This window comes from Musa acuminata, chromosome BXJ3-4, assembly GCF_036884655.1.
Source record: "Musa acuminata AAA Group cultivar baxijiao chromosome BXJ3-4, Cavendish_Baxijiao_AAA, whole genome shotgun sequence".
NCBI lineage: Eukaryota > Viridiplantae > Streptophyta > Magnoliopsida > Zingiberales > Musaceae > Musa > Musa acuminata.
The window spans coordinates 47,457,259-47,478,592 of record NC_088352.1 but is presented as its reverse complement, the minus strand read 5'-3'; the positions used below and the strand labels follow the sequence as shown (position 1 = coordinate 47,478,592).

The window sequence follows — 21,334 nt, the reverse complement described above, 5'->3', positions numbered from 1 at the left end:
GGGGCTTTGGAGTGTTAGGGAATTCTGTGGCGACGGAATTCTGGTTCCCCAGAAAGACAGCGACCGGCCGGTGGCATCCCCACCCAAGCCGAGACCCAGCAGGTGGTGGGCTCTCAGCATCGAAGAGGAAGACGTGGGCTCTCATGTCTCCACAGGTGCCAAGCCTACACTTGGAGACATGGCTTGTCTGATCCTGAGGTGCCTGCCATGGGGTTTGGTGTTGGAGTAGGAGAGGCGATCGTGTGGGTGGGCGGACGACGTGGTGCTCAGATAACCAGAGGTTGGAGTTTCTTCGATGACTCCATGGTATCTTCTCAGAAATGAAAGCTAATACCATCTTGTCATGGAGTGAGTGTTGAAAGCAGCACAGTTAGGACTGCTAATGACAGACAGTGAAAGATGCACACGTCTGCCGACTTATAACTACAGTGATAATGTTGAGTCGATGAGGAGTGTGGGGTGGAAGAACATGTGGTGGTGATTCAAGAAAACGACTTGAGATCTGAAACGCTGTTGGTTTACATAATAATTCACTCCATTCCTTAGGAAAACAGATATAATATTCCTCTTTTTGTTGTTTTTGTTTATGACTGGAGAAAGAGAAACCAGTATCCATTAGCTTGCACTCAAAAGTGGAGTCATCCACCCATCCATCCATCCACAAAGGATTCCTCCCCTTTAAGGAGGCTGATGATAAAGGGGAAGAACGGAGACAGCTTCCAATATGAGCAGCAAAGTTATTCCGAAATAAAGTGGAAGAGGAGGAGGAGGACGAAGAGAATTAAAGGGTGGAGAGAGGGTGAGAGAATCCAAGCCACCGGCCGTCACTGTGAGTCCCTTTTCTCCGTCATCAGATCTCCTCTTATCTCCCCCTCCGCCACACCTTTTCCTCGCCCTGCAATCTTTTGCTCCGCTTTGGTTTCATCAACCAAGATGGTCGTATCTTTTGCATGGCCCTGGTTGCCTCCGGCCATATCCGGCTCTCCCCACCACCAAGAAGTCATGGCCAACGTATCTTCTGCGTCAGGTAGCCCGGAAAGCGGTATAAAGCTAGCTGAAACCCTGCTGCTTATTGCGCCAAGGATTACGTGCATGGCTTTGGTGATGTGAGGTGGAGTGCTGCGTGCGTTTTGAGCTTTGGCGAGGGGAGTAGATTCGGGTGGAGACAGGTTAACACACGCACCGACATGAAGTGGTGTACGTGTAGCCTTTGGGCATCCGATGACAAGGTTGTTTGTCTCCGGCAACACATGATTACTACCGGAGCCTCGAGGAGCATTTGCATCCATGGCCACAAGTGGCAGAACCCCGGGAGACACAGGCTACTGTAGCATCTGTCTTCCGGCTATTCAACTGATAAGTGATAAGATTTCTCCAACTATACGAGGAAATCTGTAAAAAAAATTTATTCTATTGAGGAAAATTTTTCCTCTGTATAAATAGGAGAGGGACATGTTAATGTATTTAAGCTAAAGCTTCTTCAATAATTGTTCTTTATCTTCTATTATTTTCAACATGGTATCAGACCAGCGAGAAAAGAGAAGCTTTGGTCTTGCCTTCGGTCAACGACCAACGTCGCTGAGAAAAGTAAAGCTTCGCCCTTGCCTTCGGCCAGCGACTAACGCCGCTGCAGCCAAATTTCTAAGAGGCTCCACGGCCAATCCTCATCTTCCTCACCACGATAGTCTTCGTTGATCTGCCAACAATCGACGGACTTAAGGAGAACGAAGGGCAGACTTAAGGGGAACAAAAGGAACGCATGTGCCCTCACAACAACAGCAATCGTAGTAGCAGCAGCAACAGCGATCTGCTCTTGCTCTACTAACGACTCTCGCTCGTAAATCATTCTTTGCATCGATCCAAGATTAGTATCCTTGACATGAGCACCATCTTACGGGGGGCATGATAGAAAATAAGATTTTTCCAACTATATGAGGAAATCTCTTTATTTTGTTGAGAAAAATTCATCATTTTGTTGAGGGAAATCCTTCCTTCTAATATGTATAAATAGGAGAGGGATATGTTAATGTATTTAAGCTAAAGTTTCGTCAATAAAGCTTCTTCAATAATTGTTATTATCTTATATTATTTTCAACGATAACATATCGTGAGACATCACCTCAGCTGTCATCATCCAACTGGTGTGATCTCCTCCTCTCCCTCCATTTAGGTTTGTTTGATGAGCACTCCTATCTTGTTATAGGTGGACTTTGAGATGAGCCATTAAACTATAATTTACTACGTAATGCCACAAGTATCTTTGGAGCTAAACTACCATTCTTATATTTTAGTAAATATATTATAAATTATAAATATAGATTTTACAAGCTCTAAATGATCGTATAATAAATGAATGATTCAAAATGATCCATAATAATTAAAAGTCCTCATAAATATTTATATAATATTATCATAAAATAAGACAACAAGTCAACACTAAATACTACCCCAAAGCTCATTCACTAATGTGCAATCTAGACTAACTTTTGGGTATTATGCTAGTTGACACTCCACGTCATTTTATAGAGTTAGAAAACTCCTAAAATGATTTCATACATGACTTTTTTTTGGATAGTTTTACCTCTGCATAATGATTACACATAATCCATATTTGCGGGGCTAAGACAACTATAAAAATAAACTAAAATTAAACTACCAAGCCTACTGCAAGCCCTCTTTATATGTTATGCAATGTATGAACAAAATTGAAAGATATAGACATACATAAATATTATATTAAACAATTTTTGTACATATTTGTTTGTGATATCCCCCCCCCCAACACCACCCCCCCCCCCCCGCCCTTTTATTTCTTCTATGTCCTCATCAAAGCTTTTACAAACATTACATTTTTTTTATTTTTATTGAATTTTTAATTTTTAGCTTCAATTACAATGTGTCTCTTTGCTCTCAATTGCTTTTTGTCGCTAATGTTGAGAAGTCAAACTTTAATCCACTAATGTTGCTTCAACTCACTAATGATTGACCCTGGTGTAGGGTCGATCGAGTTATATTAATCTTTGCTATTTTTATACATCTCATACATGAAGAAAAAGACCTTGATGTGTGCAAGTCTCTTATCACTTGAACTATATGGATGCTTGTTGAAACTTTAATGAGCATTGCCTCGTAGACTTGGAAGTTTAGAAGTATTTCTTTCATAAAATTTGTCTATCAATTTCTCTTCTATTTGTCACCTCCAAATATATTTATATAACTTTTGTTTTCGATTGACATTATGTTAGGAAATGAAGTTGACAATCTACTCTTAGTAGAATCGATCATGATTTGTGAGGATTTGACAACTACTATCTTTCAGTAAGTTTCTTTGATGGGTTTTTAAATATATGCAAAGCTCCTCTTTTAGGTAAATAAGAGGACTATGATATTCGGTTTCACTCGTTCTTTCAAGAGTTAAGAAGACAAAGTTTACTTGATTTCACCCACCTTCTCGAGGGTTATATTTCATGTATTAGGCTAGTTAGTAGCCTTCTCTTACTCTTTACTCATAATTCTGAAGCACTTGAAGTATTTACATTCCTTGCATTGAGTTAACTAATACAATTCGCCTCTTCATTACCATTAAACTTCTAGACAGCAAAAAGTTTTACCTAAAAAGAGTACATTTTTGTCTCGACTTGGAGTAAGTCTTTGATAGTTTTGATCGCATCTGGGATTGTATCATCTTGTCCATCATTCCTACTCCTTTGAGTAGAAAAGGGACAATACCATGTACTGCCTACTTCATTTCTTGGTCAAGCACTCCTATATTAATCCGAAGTTCTCCACTTTTGATTATCTTGATGATAAGCTCATTGACACCAATCTCACAAAGTTCATTGGTCTCTATCCTTCGATCTTAACTTGGTATTTAGAGTTTATCTCTATATTCTCTACCTCTTTGGCTCCTTTTATGATTATACACTCTCCCTCCATAAAGAGCAAGGGATTAATGATTCCATGGAAGTTTTGCCTCTGTGGTACCATAGAGATGCCATGCCCATAATGATACTATCTATTATCTCATATCCACGTCATCTTCTTCGCAATTAGTAGATTTGTTTCTATGGCATTGTGACACTCCTTCAAGTTCACATTCATCCTAACGAACACTTGGATTTAGGTAGCTAAGTCTTTGGGGACTCGTCGTCGCTTTTTTTCCTATTTCGACCACATACTTCAATATCTCTATATTCTCCAAGTAGTTCTCCTTAGTTGATGAAAAGATAAACTACAACTCTCATGTATAGCCTTCACCATCACATTAAAAGACTTGCGTCGATTCTATTCTATTTTGTGTCCTCAGTAGTAACGTTCACTCACTTGGTATTGTTATCTGCTTTGTAAATGAATATGAGCTCTAGAGCAGTTTAACTCTCCAACCCCTCTAATCATACTTTTATATGATTAAGTCTCCTCCCATGGGACTTACTAGTACTTGCACTCAAAATTTTTCTTGGTGGTACATAACCTCTATATGCTGAAGATTAAGGCTTTCATCTGTTATAAACTTCAATGCATGACATTTACTCTTTAAATCCATAGTAGCCCATTTTATTGTCACATTGTTCATCGAAGTAGAGCTCTCAGTAGCTCCTGATGATACCTTCATATGATCAAGATCTTTATCGGACTTCTCCCATACGTGTCATATTGTCTTGAATTGTTCCACCATAATCCATTATATCATGTCACCTTATGATAACTTCTCTATTGCATTCTAATCTTTGTGAGATGAATTCAGATTGAGAAATCTCCAAGTGTGGCCTCGCAAGGCCTTCGCCACTTTTAATTGTGTTTGCTCCTTTTGTAATTGATATTTGTTTGCTCTTGAGTCACATACGGATAAAGCATAACTCTTGGATAGTCTGTCACTTAGCAGGTCTTGAAGTCCACCGACTTTGATGAAATTTATGCATCATTATCTGGATCTTAGACCCTTTGCCCCTAACATAATCTTTAATATGCATAACTTCATTTGCGATAACTCAAATGACAACACCACAACATATTCTTCAAAAGTATCTACCTCTAGATCCAGTTATATTATATCAAGGTCATTTGACCCTAACTTCGCCTTCGTAAGTTAAGCCATCTTAGTCTCTTTGTTAATTGCTTCACCGAGATACGGTGCATGTGCCTCAAAGCTCCCTTCAACTTGGCACCGTGAAAAATGAGTTTGCTCCATCAGAGTAAGGGGCCCATAGAATGACATGATCTCGCTCTTGTCTCTATAAGAGTTCATGTCCTTAACTTTTATCGAAGGAAAGCTTCGCGTCTTCGATTCATGTTCCGTCTTCTATGTCGACTCCCTTCATGCGGCTTAGATACTTCACCAAGTTTTAGCCAAGTTGCTCCTTTCTTCGATTTGCATTGAGTGATAGTGGCTCTCGTGCTCACCATTTCACTGATTAGCCATCTGTTGAGTCTAATTTTCATATCGACTCTAAGCGTGTCTTCATTTTATATTACTTATGGTCGCTCTTCCACTTATCTCGTAATATGTCTACCAATGTATTACATCATACGAGATCATATAATGACTCATCGCTACTCGCTTAGTCCATTGAGATTTATGATGTTGTCTTAAGGTATGCTCTTCAACATGTGTGGTCCGTTGCATATGATCCTCGCTCTAAATAAATCAGAACTTATCCTTCGATATTTGTCACGTTGGAGCAATTTTTCCTTTCGCATCCTTTCCTCTAGAAGTTTCAGAGATCACCATCCCCTTAAACTACTTCGTCTTACTGAAAGAAAGATTTCATGCTACATGGCATCGAGTTTCGATTACCTTAGGATGACCACAAACGATTTATCAGTCACATATAAGTCATTGTATGAGCATCGAATTCTTCAAGTTAACAATTCTCCTCACCTCTGTGAGCTTTGCATAACTCTTTCAGTTATCAAGGAACACATCCCTCCTTATACAGTCTCATCCTTTACCAAGTGCCCCACTTGCTTTGAGCACCACCAAGTTTGATTGTCGATCTCGAGTTATAGCTCAAACTCAGCCATTTCAACATTTTTGCATTACGTATTCTCCCCAACTCGCTTGTTCTCGTAATGTCTCTAATGCGAAGGGTTGATCATTCCTCTTAATGCTAATCTTGGATGTTTGTTTCTCTCAAACAATCGTGCATGTTTGTTATCTTAAATACAGCTCTGCTATATCTCCCATGTTTGCACACTAAGTATTTCTAAGTGTGTTTGTCCTACTCAGAGACCATCTTTCATGAACTCCATTGGTTTTGTCTAAGTTATGTAGCACCCTTACGTGTCCATTCGCAAAAGAATCAACCTCACTGAAACCTCTTATGATCCCTTAAAGACATGCAAAATAAAATACAAGTTTGAGAAAATATTTGACTTGGGATCTCGCAAACTAACATTTTAGTAAATACTTGATAGACAATACAAATTACAAATATAAACTCCGCAAACTTTGAATGATTGTATAGCAAAGAGTCAAAGATGATCCACTATGGCCAAAACTCTCCCATGAGTACTTACATGACATTTTTACAAAACAAGATAACAAACCTACCTTACATATTATCCCAAAGACCTATCAATAGCATGCCACCTGGTAGCTCTTTAATGTTGTTTTGGCTAACACTCTGTACCACTCTAAGCTAGAAAACTCCCAAAATGACTATCTAGATAGCTTATTTTTAGATAGTTTTGCTTCTCATACGATGATTGTACACAACATCCATTTATAAGATTAAGACGATCATAAAGACAACCAAGATGAGATTACCAAGCCTATTATAAGTTGTCTATATGCTGTGCAAAGTATGAACAAAAACGAAAGATATATATACACAAATATTACATCGAATATATTTTGTACAGATTTATACGTGACAATGTACTCAATAAAATCAATATGTTCCAAGAGAAGGCTCGAGCGTTCGTTTAGGGATATATAGGAGCTTGAATGCCGATTCCGAATGAAAGATGGAATGTTGGTTTTATAATCAAACCTATATGAAGATTGAGGTTGGATGGGTTTTTTTTTTGTAATTCCTCAAATGCTTAAGTTAACTAGATGAAACAGTTTTAATGATCGACATTGATTATTATGACTCTCGTAGTCTTTTATATTTAATTAATAAAAAAATATTTTATAATATGAGTAAAATATTTTTAAATTATTATTTTGAATTAATTATTGATTGGATTCTCACTAATAATTGTATTGTCAAGTATCGAGTCGTTAGGGTGAATATTTCTCCTATGAAGAATTCATAGGACACTAAAGTGGAAAAATAAAATTTAAAAGAAGAGTAGGGAAACATTTCAATAAAGTAGGAAGCATCGGAGTCTTCGTAATGCTCAGCCAGTATACATTTCAATCACGAAATCTCAACCCATCACTGATCGGATCGGATTCGGGTTCAAATAATGATCCGGTTCCATCAAGAGTCGGCCCAACAGCGGGCCTTTAAGACCACTTCAGCGGTTCCCTTCCCTTCTCCTCCTCCCGCCACGAATAAACCCTAAGCCCGGCCCTCTTCCCTTTGACCTCCATAGCCGAAACCCTCGACGCCTATCGATCTCTTGCATCGATGGTCCCTTCGTTCTTCGAGCTGCGTGAAATCCGCGGGGCGCGTGCCGTTTCATCATCTTGCTTGGCCGTGGAGCCGCCGCTCCTCGTCCGATGTAGGTGGGTTCTTCAACGATCGGAACTAGTTTCTGGTACACTGATCTATGCTTGACTTCGTTGACGTTGATTTCGATTTGAACGAACGATCCCAGTTGAAGCCCAAGCGCAGCGCGGTGGCGGAGGCGAGGCCAACGTCGCGGCCGATGCCCTCTATCACAGGGCTTCCGCTTATATGTGAGTAGCTTTCTTCCGATCATCTATTTGTTCTCCGCTTCTTTGCATCTGGTTGTTGCGGAAGCGAGAAGTCCAGTTGATGGATATGTTTTCGGGTTTTTAGATGGATATAGTGGTGCAGAAATCCATTTCTGCAATTAATTTAGGGAACCAAGTTTCAGATTGAGTAATTGTTGGTAATTCTTTCAAAACCTCTGCTCTGGTGGTACCAAATTAATGAGCAGATGCTTTCAATTACGATCACGTCGGATGTCAAACATAGCAAGCACAAATTTAGTAAGTAGGCATATAGTAGAAATTATTGGAGCTTCATGCAGTTTTTGACGGAAATTGTTCCGACAAAACCTCATTAGACTTCATTCTGACTGTGGCTCGTGTGAACCATCTTTGCTCTTTTTCCTGGTGTTATTTCAGGAAAAAGGATTACTCCTCTCTAATGTAAGAATAACATGATTTATGGTTCTCTTTTATTCTGCCGTATGTCGGGATTTGGAATATTGAGGTATCTGATGAGGGGAAGTCTTTTATGTTTTCATCAAATCAGTGAGAAGGACATGAAACAATTGAACTACTAGAGTTTCTACAATGGCTATGAAGCAATGTGGACCACTGAGTTAGGGAAGATGACCACTGAAGTGTGGAAAAGAATGGGAACGGATCATGCAATCAAAGTGATTTGGAAGATTGCAAATGTCAAACTCCGAAAAAAGGACTTCAAAAACATGCAGTTTTTTGCTTGTAGATGGTTATCTATTGTGGTTGGAGTAAGGAATACTGACCTCTTGAATTATGAATTCGACTACAATTCTATGATGAAACGAGCTTCCCTTCATACGATAGCTAGTTGGAAATGGCTTATTGTGGTTGACATTTGCCGGCACAGTACTTTTTGGAGCTCTTTGCATAATTTAAGTTTGTGTTGTTGATGTATTAGTGGCTTCAGTAAAATACTCTTAATCTCGCTTTCATCGTTGAACATTTTATGGATTGATTAATTGAAGTTGACTTCTGATACTAAGGACGAAAGTCTTGTTTAGTAGTTATGTCATTCATGTGCCTTTTATTAGTTATTGTGAATGCTTGGACTCCAGAATGAAAGTAAATTTTATCATCTACCTTGTTTCTGTAAATAGTTTTATTGAAAGCATTAGTTTAACAACAAAAAATCGAATCTAGAATAATCTGCAAATTATCTACTTAGTAGACACTATCCAGAGGCACTAGGCGCTTCCCTAGACACTCAACAAGAACAAAGCAAGATGATATATATATATATATATATATATATATATATATATATATATATATATATATATATATATATATATATATATATATATATATATATATAATCATCAAGTCAAGAATTTCAACTAAAACATGAATTCTTTATCATGCAAGAGCTTCCAGCTGTCTATAGCGCACAAAGTCAATAAAATAATAATTAAAATTAGTTCATGCTCAATATGAAAAGAATTCAAACATCTATTGATTCAAGAGCTTTGGAGAGAGGAGAAGAGAGGGGAAGGACTGTGACTTACAGTGAAATGCACATACATCACTTGTTTGGTTAGGTCGGGTTGAGTTATTGATGTGAACGTCTTGTTGTCCAACACCTCTATTGAGCTGCTGGCCCGGGTTTTTGTGGGTTAAGCAGGGCTGATGCCTCTCTGCCTGGAATAGGCGCTCACCTGGGCAATGCCTACTAGGAGTTACATCTCTTAGGTCAACTAGATGCACTCTGGGGTGCTCAGAATGCCTTGTGACAAAATTATAGTTACTACACCTGAAACCCACCAGAAGCAGAAAACACAGGTTCTTGTATCTGCTTGCTGGTAGTATGAGTAAATAAGCTAGACCTGGGTTATGCCATACAATGGCATGGTTTCTCCTAACTTATAAGAGAATTGCTAAGGACGTCGATTTCAGTTTTATCGACTAGTAAATTTCAGCATTCAACAATGTTGTCCTTTGTCCAGATCACAATGATGTTATGTGACCTTTGCTAATTCTAAAGATTTGGTCCACACTTGTCTGTAATGTCTTTTTCTCAGTGACACCCATATCAATTGCTGCTTCAGCATTGCTACGCTGGCATTTTTAATCATCTTTTCCTTATTACGTGTCTTCGATGATTTTTGTCTATTTATATTGTCCACAGAGAGATGGGTCATCTTTAAGTTCAACAGTGATGCTTCGAGCTGACCTACAGCAAAGTCTCTTTCACTTTCTACCAGAGGCAAATGAACTTGTAAACCTCCACTGCTTATTATGTAAGTAGAATTTAACTTTGTTCCTCACTGTGTCCTTTTTTCCATTCTTCACAGACCATCAACAGTTCATTAAATTATTCTGCTTTAACGAATTCAGATTTTAAAACATTGCATGGTTCCATATATCATTCTGCTGCTGTCTTCAATCCATAATCTTAATTTTGATTTTCTATGCTAATTACTCTCTTCAACTTGCCAAATAATCTGCTAAGCATAAGTTTTATCCCATGAAAAAATTGCTGGAAAAACTTGACTTGGGTATGTTCCCAACCTAGTTTCCGGGAGGAGATACAACCAGAAGCCATACGATGCCGACCTGGAAGAGATCCGTTGAGTTAAAGTTGCAGGCGTAAATGGAGGCAGCGTTATTTTTAACTACTTTTCTACTAGGCAAATGGAATCAAGTAGATGAGCTCAGCCAAGGGTGACTGACAAAATAGGTCTTGACATGTTGCGGACAGGACCACGAGGGAATATTCATGGCTGTGATGTACAGTTTTCACATTTGTCCCACAAAAAGCTGGAATAGTACTGGGCACAGGGAAGGTTCAGGCTCACGGTGTGACTGGCCAATGTGGAGCGAATTAGTCAGTCCCCTGTTCTATAAATGTCATTGTCAGAGTATGAACGGTATTATCCATCTGATCAATATTAGATGAGCAGACCGGCAAAAGATAAACTACGTTGATTGATGATGTTGTTGATGTGTAGTGGGAAGGGCCTTGCCGTGTTCATTGTGTGGTTCTGCTTGGTCATCGACTAAAGTTGATAGTGTCCCTTAACGCCGTGGCTCTGCTGGTTGCTACAGGCGAGAGGAGCACCGTTTTCTGAGAACATGGAAAAAGACGAGGAACAAGAGAACAAGTGCAAGGCCACCGTACGCGTAACGTGATCATTGGCATACGTGCGCTGCACATGCATCTCTTGCTGTGTCTTTGACGCATTTTTTAGAAATAATGATGAGCGGGGAGGGTCCTCCGCTTTCCTCGGCTGGCCACCTGATGATAGCCCAATGTCGGTCGAGGGACCTCGACGTTGTGGTACCGACCAACTTCGGTCGTCGACGTTGGACGCGTGGCAGTCGACTAAAGCTGCAACGCTGGGAGTGATGGGACACTACGATGGCAAGAACTTCCCGCCGACACCTACGGAAAGTTGGGTCACCTTACCTTGGGTGTACCCTCTCGCCGGTTCAAGTGATGCTTCAGTTAAGAGAGAGACAAAACTTTATTTTAGCTAATCAAATGTAAGCTGACGACGAGTCGTTAAAGAAACTAAGAACACAGAACGTTGGCAGGAGGGCACGAGGGAGCACGTGAGGGATCTCTGCCCTTTATCTCGCTCTCTCCTCCCCTCCGCTTTGGATCCTCCCTCCTGTCTTCTTCCCAGCGGCATCCAACGTCTCCCCCGCGCCTTGGGCGCTCAACTACCGTTGATCCTGCCGGCGGGGCCCGCTGGTGTTCCTGTAACGCACGGGAAAAGGCGAACAGCTGGCGGCCGACGCATCGTCCACGACGTGGGGACCGCCGGCGTGGCTGGAGATTACTGTACGGACGGGCCTGAGAATGACTGCGACTCCGCGGGCGTGGTCGGCCCCCTTGCCGCAAAAGCAGGCCGCGCCGAATCTGTCTTGTGCCCCGCAGGGTTCAGACTTCAGCTTCCCCTAATCACATTGACAAGTGGCGACCCCTTCTCCCGGTGGCGGACCCATCGGCAGTGTGGTCTGATAAGGCTGAATCCTGCTTCACCGGGGACGGCAAGCCATCAACCGAGAGCGGAACAACGTCAGCCGCATGATTGGACTGTCGTCAGAGATCTCACAGCTGTATCCGGTTGTCTCGCGCCGTCCCTTGATTGCCCTCCTTTCATTTATTACGTCAATGTAATGTGAGGTGAAAAGAAAACGAACGGTAAACGGTTAGAGAAACAGGTGCAGCGGTTGTCCCCGCGGCGGCCGACACCGCACATGCCCTACTGAACGCCACTCACCTCACCCGTAGTAATCAACAAACGTTCGCTCGGCGCCTGAGGCGCCCCGGACACCAAACAGGTAAGACCCTATGTATTGCCCAAGCAGTGGGACCCACCGGGCTTCCTGTAGACCTCTGCACACCGTGTCGCAGGAAAGCGCAGCTGATCGTCGCGTGAATGCTCTCGGAAATGTTCCAGGCGTGCAGCCGCGAGAACCCCCCGGTGCCATGACTTACATGTAAATTTCTACTAGCGCGCCAGTGATTCTCATAACGAGGCGAAACCTAGATATATAACTCACATTCGTAGTCTCTTATCATGGAGCTGACTATATTAAGTACTGCGGTGAAAGACCGGTAGTCGTCTCCTGGGTTTCGGCTGCAAAAGTGCATGTCAACTTACTTTACCGCAGGAACATGTCCTTTCCCTATGGTAAAGTGCATTCAACAAATAGAAAATATGCCTCTCATACCGATCTCAAGCATAAAAACAATGGCCTAAACTGTGGATGCCACCAACCAATCACACTGTGAGGATACATGTACATTTTCCTCTGAAAGAGGTGAACTGTACGCCCAGTCTCCAGCTCATCACTCACATTTCGGGAGGTGAGGCCGTAATATATGTGCCAGAACTAACATGGTAGAGGGACAAATACGCGGGACAGCAGGCGAGGAAAGAGAGAGGAAAAGGAGGGTGGGGTGGGGTGGGGTGGGGTAGAAAGTAAACAGGAATTTAAAGGGAATGCATGAAGGGCATGAGCCACCTGCTCCTTTTTAATGTGCTCCCCCTTCACCACTCCGAGTGCCTCATTATTCCCTCAGAGGCATGGAAGCCCTTGTTATTGTGTTCCTTAGCAAAGCTGCACATTAGCAGTGCTCCATCGATCCCTTGTACTCAACTCTTTCTCCACATCCACTCCATCACTGCTCGTTTGCTCTGATGACGCCGTTGTGGGAGATGCCAATTGGCACGGATATAATTGGGATGGGGATGGAACCTTCTTATACTAGGAGCTCTGCTGCTGTTGCACCACTCATTACTCATGCCACTACCACTATGCCTGCGTACCTCTATGGTTCTCTTCCGCCTGCTGCCAGTGGCAACAGTCTCCGCGAGAACGACTTAATCGCCTTCTCTGACCACGATCTCTTACCCTCTGCCGCCACCGACACCCACTTCTATGCTACGACGGGGGCGTCTTCGATGGCCGGAAGCGTTCCGCTCTTGGCGCAGGCCTTCTCGAACTTCCAGTCTCAGCAGAGCCAGTTCGATCTTTGTATGCCGGTGAGTACAACTCTAAAACAACTAAACCATGATTCACCGACACTTCCTTGAGATAAATAAAACATGGTTCAAGGTTTCGAGGCTATCATGCAGCAATGCGAGGACGCAGCAGAGCTCGAGTGGCTGTCCCAGTTTGTGGAGGACTCGTTCTCCGACGTGCCCTACCAGCCCAGCACGAGCATGACTGCGCCCTCTTGTGAGGCGCCGCCTCGAGCGGAGCAGTTGGCCAATGGTCGCGGAGCTCGGAGCAAGCGCTCGAGGGCAGCCCCTGGTGCGATCGCCGGCCCCAACGCCGCCTGGTCCTCACTAGTGGCGCCACCGCAACCACCGGACCATAACTCGCCTTCGTCCTCCTCCTCATCCTCCGAGCTCCCACCGTCCAAGCCGACGGCCGACAAAGACAACAAGAACAGCAGGGGAAAGAAGGGCGGATGGGGGGGCGTGGGGGTGGAGGGCGTGGTGCGGCGGTGCACGCACTGCGCGTCAGAGAAGACGCCGCAGTGGCGGACGGGGCCACTGGGGCCGAAGACGCTCTGCAACGCATGCGGCGTGAGGTACAAGTCCGGGCGTCTCGTGCCGGAGTACCGCCCGGCGGCGAGCCCCACCTTCGTGCTCACGCAGCACTCCAACTCCCACCGCAAGGTCATGGAACTCCGACGCCAGAAGGAGCTCCTCCTCCACCGCCACCAGGAGATCGACTCCTCCGACGCCGCCGCCGCACGGCCCGAGCAGCAATTCGATGACTATGGCATTTGCTGAGTTGACACATCCCACACCCCTGAAAACCACCGCCGGCCGTCCCATTCTACTCCCTAACTAAAATTCTCCCCTCTAAATTTGTGTACCTATAATTAATTGCTTCTTGGGGCTGCTAAGAAGACTATCCACGAATCGGACGGTTGAGATCTTATCAGACTTCTAACTTTATCCTTCTCTATATTATTTTAACTTCTTAATTACTAGGCCGGGGTTAAGAAGGAAAGAAAAAAAAAAAGAAGCAATGACTGAGCTGTTTTAACAAACAGCTAGGATAATAATGATGACCGGAGGCAGCACGTGACGTGCTGCAGCGGGGGTGCCTGCAACTCTGTCGGGTGGAAAGAGAAAAGAACCTGTTCGGGTCACGTGACGAGACGCGGTGATGGCGATGGGATGCAAAGTGAATGGGGGCTCAGCACCCACCAATTTGGCTGTGCAGGATCTCCAATTTCTCCCCTAAAATGAGGAATTGCCACCTTAAATCCCTGCAAATACAAAAAAAGAAGAGTAATGAATTATAACTAACTCATGATATTTATCTTTCAAACCAAACATTTACAGTGCTCTTCTACAATTCTGATCTAACCCAACAAGTTTGAGTTCTTATCCTCTAAAACATAGGAATTTATTCAACAGAGGCATCCACCTGTTTGCTTACATGTGATATTCATTTCTGTGTCCATCAAACCATAAGAAGAACAAGACTTTTCCGCTAAATTGGTCTATCTTTTGTGGGTCTGACCATAACCTTGTTAATTAGGTTAAAAAAGATGTAAAGCTTCTAAATGGACTGAAATCGCTACTTCCTCAACAAAATGATGCAAATAACCCAAGAATTCCATGACTATATTTTGGATCAAAGCAAGTTCTCAAAGACGAACAAATATCAAGAGTATGCAACAAGGAAGGAGGCCAAGAGTCTTTCTAGCAATCGCAAACTGGTGGCAGTCAGATTCATCGAAGAACACAAGGAACGATAGAATCACGATCAATGCACCAGCATCAATAGGAACCAACCAGAAACGCAGCGACTAGGTTTGGGGAAGCCCCAAGCAATCAAAGCAAACCCTAAATTGCCGGCAGGAGGATGGTCGATTACCTTCCGTCGGTGTCGACATCGAGCCGAGAGGAAATCTGGGGAGGACGTAACAGCGAGCCGCACGCTTCGGCTCTCAAACAAAAAAACTCATCTCGATCGAAATAAAACAAAGACGATTTCAAGAATCCACTTACCAAACCACGCGAGGCCCGGTTTTGATGGCTTTCCATCGGCCTTCCATCATCTCATCCCTCGATCCGGATCAGGATCCGGGGGAAGGAATCCCTACTGTGGCTTCCGGCGTCGCCGAAGGCCCTCCTCGGTTCCCGTGGATTCCGCCCCCTTTTGATCTTTCGTTTGAGCTCTCCGTTCCAATTCAGCTTTGCCGCGCAAACAATATACAAAGCAAGCAAGAGTATGAAATGAGAATATTATACATATTCTCACCTCCTGGAATGTAAAGAGTTTGATCACCTTACATCTTTTTAGGACGACTAATCCTTTCAAGTACTTTGTGGACTACGAGCAACTCGCTTGCCAACATATTGCAAGTGTTTTATAACGTTTATCCAATTAAACCAAACATACGCAATGTGAAAAAGAGACTCGAGGCAAATGCATTGGCCTCTGCTTTGCTCCGTCCGGACAAAGATGAATTTATGTTCCTGCATTCATAGTTTCAGACATATAATAATGATATGAATCTTTGAAATCATGTAATTGATCGCTCGGAGAATTCGATACCTGTCGAAAGAAACGAATACTGAACCATTTTGCTGGGAATGCAACTTTGTCTAATTTGTTTTGCAAGTGACAACAAAATGATGGAAGAACGACTAAGATTATTAAAATGGTCAACGTATCGAGCCGTCTATACCGTAATCCACAGAGGCAAACAGCCACTTGTAAAAGAATATGTTAAACCAGCAGACATGAACTTGAAAGCACAAAAATGGTAGCACATCGGTGTGATTTTGTATCCACACAATGAGCAATGCTCATCTCTATTCACAACTCTTCTTTGATTTCTTTTGGCTGCTGTTAATCCTGTAGAAACCAAGCTTCAGATCCTCTTAAAAAATCTCCCACCCCTCCCCATGCCTGTCCCTACCAAGCTCATAGCAAGAACAGATTTGGTGTCTGGTCTCCACTTGAACTCCTTGAGAACTGAGAAAAGGCTTGATAGAGAAGGAGAAACTTCATCATCCTTTATATTATTGCATGAGACAACTGCAAGACGCTGCAAATCCACCCAGGATAGAGCCACTGATTCAAAACCTTCTGTTGTTAAAAGAGAGCATCCTTCTAATGAGAGAAACTTCACCCTTCTGCATATAAAGTCAAAAGAAACGGTATAAAACATCAAGCCAATCAAGACCAAACCATGAAAAGCTATCAACACTTGAACACTAATCAACCCAGTCTGCGAACAGACACCAAAAACTTTACTACAACTATCTGCTACCATAAACCAAGTCCAATTTTCTAAAGGAATAGGTTTGGAGAATTTGTCTCATAGAAACTCAAACTGCTTTCAGAGAAAGTTCTCTAGGTCATCCACGGGAAGGAATTAATAGAAAAAAATAAACATCTACAATTTAAAATGATAAGAAGTCTAGGCAAGAAAGCAACTCTATGTTATCTTGCAGTATCAGAATTGATTTTCATTTCTAGATCAGGACACATTGTATTCCCAAAGACGACCAGTGGGAAGAAAACTTGAAGCTGGTCTAGAACCAACCAGGATTCGTTGGAAATTGGAAAGATCAGAACTTGCAGAAGGAACCAAGACTTTAACCCCTAATCTACTCCAATCAATTCCTGGAGAAGTCTGATCCCTGTTTTCAGGGTTCTAAAATTGAAGCGATGAGAACAGATGAGTGAAATATTTGACAACATTGTGTCTTAATTTTTGGAAATGTTTACAAACTTAAAATCCTTAGATATGCAACTGCTAACTCATGACCTATGACATCTGAACACCAATTTCTTTGAAGAATACTCGATGCAATATTAATACTGCCATATAATTTCTAGCCAATTAGCATTTCAATAACAATATAAACAGCCTATGAATCACTGACACTTTAATTAATAGTGATATAAGTTTGTACTGTTTCTATCATCTATAAATATCAACAATATATATACATAAATTGGACTGTTTCCTTACTCCTCATTATATCATATGTGTGTTTGAAAGTGCCTTTATAAATTTCAAAACTCATAAAAACGGTTGTTATATTTCTACAAATTTCATATGATTATCATAGATTGTCTAAATTGTACAAAATCGTAAAATCATATCATATATAGAGACTACCCATATATGAATCATGATGTCCATGACATGGTGAGTACTACTTTTACAAAATTTGACATGTCTGCATGGCTGCACCATTTAGTGTTTTATAAAGCATGTATATGTCCAATGATTAAAAGTTTTCACTGTTACATGAAACAAATATGACTGACGTTTGCATTCTACATTACCCATATGAACCAATACAATACTAAGTTAGAACTTAGATTAATGACAAAAAAAAGCAACCATATAAGAAATAAACGGGGCCAGATTATCAGGTTTCAAATATATGGTTATCAACATCCTTGCACATAGTTGAGTACAATATCTACAGATATGTCCATTTGCTAAATTGATATTGACAATTAATAAACAATATCATTACTTAAGCAGGCTAGAGAAATGTATAGAAAACCGACAAAATATTTGCATATATAAAAGTATATAATGGCTTAAGGAATATGCATTCCTGAGAAAAGAGTGAAAGGGTACTAAAATAAATAATTATATATGGCTATATGCTATGCATACAAATATAAAGCAATCAACATTCCAAAAGCTATTTGTGATGGAAGGATACAGTTATAAAATCTTCAACATATTTTTGCAACATCCTATATACATTTCAAGCAACAGAATGCTTACAAGGATAGTTAAGGCATCATGTGGGCCATCAAAAACATTTGTTACATACGAGAGCTTGAAATTATATGGGGGAAGAAAAAGGCAGCATACTTCTCCAACAAGATAGGCTACTCAAGTTCACTGTCTCCATAGCAATTTTGTATACATTGCTTCATACATTGAGACGTTCTAAAGTTTGAAAGAGGATAGAATTCAGCATATATCAATATCCCTGATTGGAGGGCTTTACAGGTACATCACAGATATACAAACCGTACTCGGCTCCACTTGTATTTGGCTTATGTTATCTAACCATTTCTAGCCCTACATCACCAAAGATCATTTAATTCAGAATGATATTCCAAACCTTTCTAAAGCCAAATCTACAATAGAAGGACAGAAATGATTTCACATGAACCTCTCATCAAAAGTTCTTTTCGAAACATTATTTCCTATGGTAATAAAATATCCAGTTATACACCACCACTAACATTTATTAGCTAAACATACTCAAGTCGGACATGTCATATTATTTCTGACATGTGCAGATATTGAGTTGATAGGTCCTGTCTCTTTGATATATTTTGTTTGCATGACTGATTACTGCAAGTCTATACAAGTTAATTTGGCATACTTCACATGCTTGAATTTGATTTTGTATAAATTAATCCACGGATATTATTCCTCGAAATTAAGCAGATATCACTCTTTCAAAAAGGGAAGTACATAAATAAGCTCTACAGAGCTCTGAATAGCCAGTTGGCAATTCACAAGTTTACCCAAACACATAATTCTGTGAGGATAATTCATCCTAGCAAATCTAAGTAGTCAAAGGAAGTCTATCTGAAGACTATAGATATCAAGGTTAGACCAAATATGATCTTCAACTTCTACAATGTGCTACTTTCATGATTCAGGAACCACACATGAAAAAGTAAAAAAGTAAAGACAAAAAACAACAGCTACTATTATCACATGTCAACTATAAATTAGATATAACAAAGCAAATAATTTGGGAGAAACAAAAAATACCTGCAAAAGCTCGCAAGTCCAAACATGTCATTGTCCAGGCCCCAGCAATTTTCGAACCTAAGATTCCTAACAGCTTCGCACACCATAAACAGTGCCTGCAAGCTTCTTTTATCCCGCAGCTGGCACCGCTGCATCTGTAGAGTTTCAATGGTTGGGCACGTTCCGAGGTGCTCCAATGGCCCTGGATCAATGTCTATCCTTCTGCAGCTTTGCAGCCTCAGCTTCTTCAGGTTTACACAGAAGGACAACGCCGCCATCCACCCAGCATCCATCCGATGGTCGGAGATCGTCAATTCCTCAAGCATCATGCAACATCGCCCTATGGCGGAGATGCCATCGTAGCTGCCTTCACATCCGCCTAGCTCTAGCTTCACCAGCCGCTTGCACCCATGGGCCAGTATCGTGAGTCCGATGTCGGTGACGCCAGGCCCACGGTAAAGCCCCTCGACTGAACCCACCAGCCGCAGGATCTGGAGGTTGTTGAAGGCCGATATGGGGCGGAGGGAGAGATCAGAGCAGCGGTGGAGCTCCAGCTCCTGCAGAGTGTTACATCCTCCAGCGACGGACATGAGGCCAGCCTCCGAGGCTACGGCGACGAGGGAAAGCTTCCGAAGGCCAGGGCAGTCACGGGCGACGGTCATGAGGCCGCGATCGATTGCAGCAGGCTCGAGGAAGCGGCACTCACCGACGGGAAGGTCGACGCCGATGTCGACGGCGACGGAGACTGGGCCCACAGTGATAAGCACGCAGCCCTTGCAGAGGGCGGCGGCGGCGGCGGAGGAGGAAGGGGACGCGAAGGAGGCAGGGACGAGGTCCAAATCAGTGAGGTCGGGGAAGCGGAGGGGGAGGCGACGGCGGCCGATGAGGGACCAGTCGAGGAGTGTGAGGGAGCGCCGGAGGCGGCCTACGACACGGAGCCATCGCTTGCAGACGAGGGAGGCAGGGAGGCGGAGGGACTCGGGAACGGCGGCGAGGATGCGGAGGAGGATCTCGTCGGAGAGCGTCGCGGTGGGATCCGCGACGCCTCCTCCGACAGGCCGCGGCGGGAGATCCTTCAGGGTTAGGGTCTGGTCACCCAGACCCATCTTGAGGAGCACATGCTTGAGGCGGTTATCGGCAGCGAACCAGAGGTCGGGCCAGCTCCTCAGGCGGTGGTGGTGCATCTAGGGTTCCGGCTAGGCGTCGAAAGTGGTCGGTTGCCGGTGCATCGCCTCGGGCGCCGCTGCCTCTTGTCCCTCTACTTGTCAAATCTCCGTGCGAGAGCAAATGCGGCTGCCATCAATCTGTTTGATTGTTTCGCCCACCAAATGTTATCGTTCCATCTCTTGTTCTCCTCCAGGACACAGAGATGATGACCACCGGATCACCCTCCGATCGGTTGTAGCGAACGGACGGTCTGGATCTGAGCAAGATCACGCCCTCTTTTTGTCTTATTTGGGACTTCCAACACTACTTGTCCACCGTTACCTTTCTCACGCTCCACTTCAAAGAGCATATGAACATAGATATAGTTGCTATTCTGACGACGCGATGTCCACTGTGGGGGGGGTTCGGCAACTTTGTCCTCGTGCCACGAATTTGAAGGAAAACGAGGGAGGAGCGGAACTGATTCAAGTTTGATGTGGGACCTGCGCAGAGAACCGTTGGTTTAGCCGCGCTCGCGTGAAGGTGGGCCAAACCGACGGACGGCCCTTTTGCCTTTTCTAGGATAACATTATCATCATCATGATCATCATGATTATTATGACCATCATTGTATCATCATAACAAAAATATCTTAATATTTTGTACTTTGTTTTAGTTTGAAACTGATAAAATAAAATATCTTAATATTTTTTTAACATGATAATGAGTTTTTAAAGAGTACTAATGAAAATTAGAATTAAAACGAATATTACATTAAATAAAAATGAATAAATAAATAATCAGAAAATTATTAATTTTCTGTAATATTTTCATTCCAAACGGAGAAACAGTTTCCGGTTTTTGCTGAGACACGGTTTCCCCAAGAAACTACATAAATAGGCGGCGTGGAAACGCGGGCGCGCCGCGACACGCGCTTCCCTGCAAGCGCTTTACCCGACACGGCGACCGAGTCAAACCCGCGACTCGTCCCGAATCCCACACCGATTCGACTCACACCCCCTTTCCGTCTTGATAACCGTTACGGTCCCCCTGCCGTCGTTTATTTCCCC

At 42.7% G+C, this 21,334-nt stretch overlaps 2 protein-coding genes and 3 long non-coding RNA genes across 6 annotated transcripts; 3 read left to right on the top strand and 2 right to left on the bottom strand.

Annotated features, from left to right (window-relative positions):
• Window positions 1–106: 106 nt before the first annotated feature.
• LOC135635792 (uncharacterized) lies at window positions 107–1,427 on the top strand. Its single transcript, XR_010495739.1, has 2 exons — window positions 107–829; window positions 1,001–1,427. It is a non-coding gene; the product is annotated as an uncharacterized LOC135635792 (long non-coding RNA).
• Window positions 1,428–7,476: 6,049 nt separating this feature from the next.
• Window positions 7,477–10,814, top strand: LOC135635789 (uncharacterized). Its single transcript, XR_010495737.1, has 4 exons — window positions 7,477–7,675; window positions 7,768–7,849; window positions 10,011–10,122; window positions 10,398–10,814. It is a non-coding gene; the product is annotated as an uncharacterized LOC135635789 (long non-coding RNA).
• Window positions 10,815–12,871: 2,057 nt separating this feature from the next.
• LOC135635788 (GATA transcription factor 2-like) lies at window positions 12,872–14,317 on the top strand. Of its 2 annotated transcripts, none has more exons than XM_065147127.1 (2): window positions 12,872–13,380; window positions 13,474–14,317. In XM_065147127.1, the coding sequence occupies exons 1-2, from the start codon at window positions 13,036–13,038 to the stop codon at window positions 14,137–14,139; spliced, it is 1,011 nt and encodes a 336-aa protein (XP_065003199.1). In that variant the 5' UTR covers window positions 12,872–13,035; the 3' UTR covers window positions 14,140–14,317. The 2 variants fall into 2 exon arrangements, with proteins under 2 accessions (XP_065003199.1, XP_065003200.1); XM_065147128.1 differs by having other exon boundaries at window positions 13,250–13,380; window positions 13,454–14,317.
• LOC135635790 (uncharacterized) lies at window positions 14,294–15,346 on the bottom strand. Its single transcript, XR_010495738.1, has 2 exons — window positions 15,239–15,346; window positions 14,294–14,624 (listed from the first exon to the last, which is right to left on the bottom strand). It is a non-coding gene; the product is annotated as an uncharacterized LOC135635790 (long non-coding RNA).
• A 654-nt stretch (window positions 15,347–16,000) lies between these two features.
• LOC135635787 (F-box protein At5g51380-like) lies at window positions 16,001–20,622 on the bottom strand. Its single transcript, XM_065147126.1, has 2 exons — window positions 19,140–20,622; window positions 16,001–16,506 (listed from the first exon to the last, which is right to left on the bottom strand). The coding sequence occupies exons 1-2, from the start codon at window positions 20,300–20,302 to the stop codon at window positions 16,242–16,244; spliced, it is 1,428 nt and encodes a 475-aa protein (XP_065003198.1). The 5' UTR covers window positions 20,303–20,622; the 3' UTR covers window positions 16,001–16,241.
• Between the last annotated feature and the right edge of the window lie 712 nt (window positions 20,623–21,334).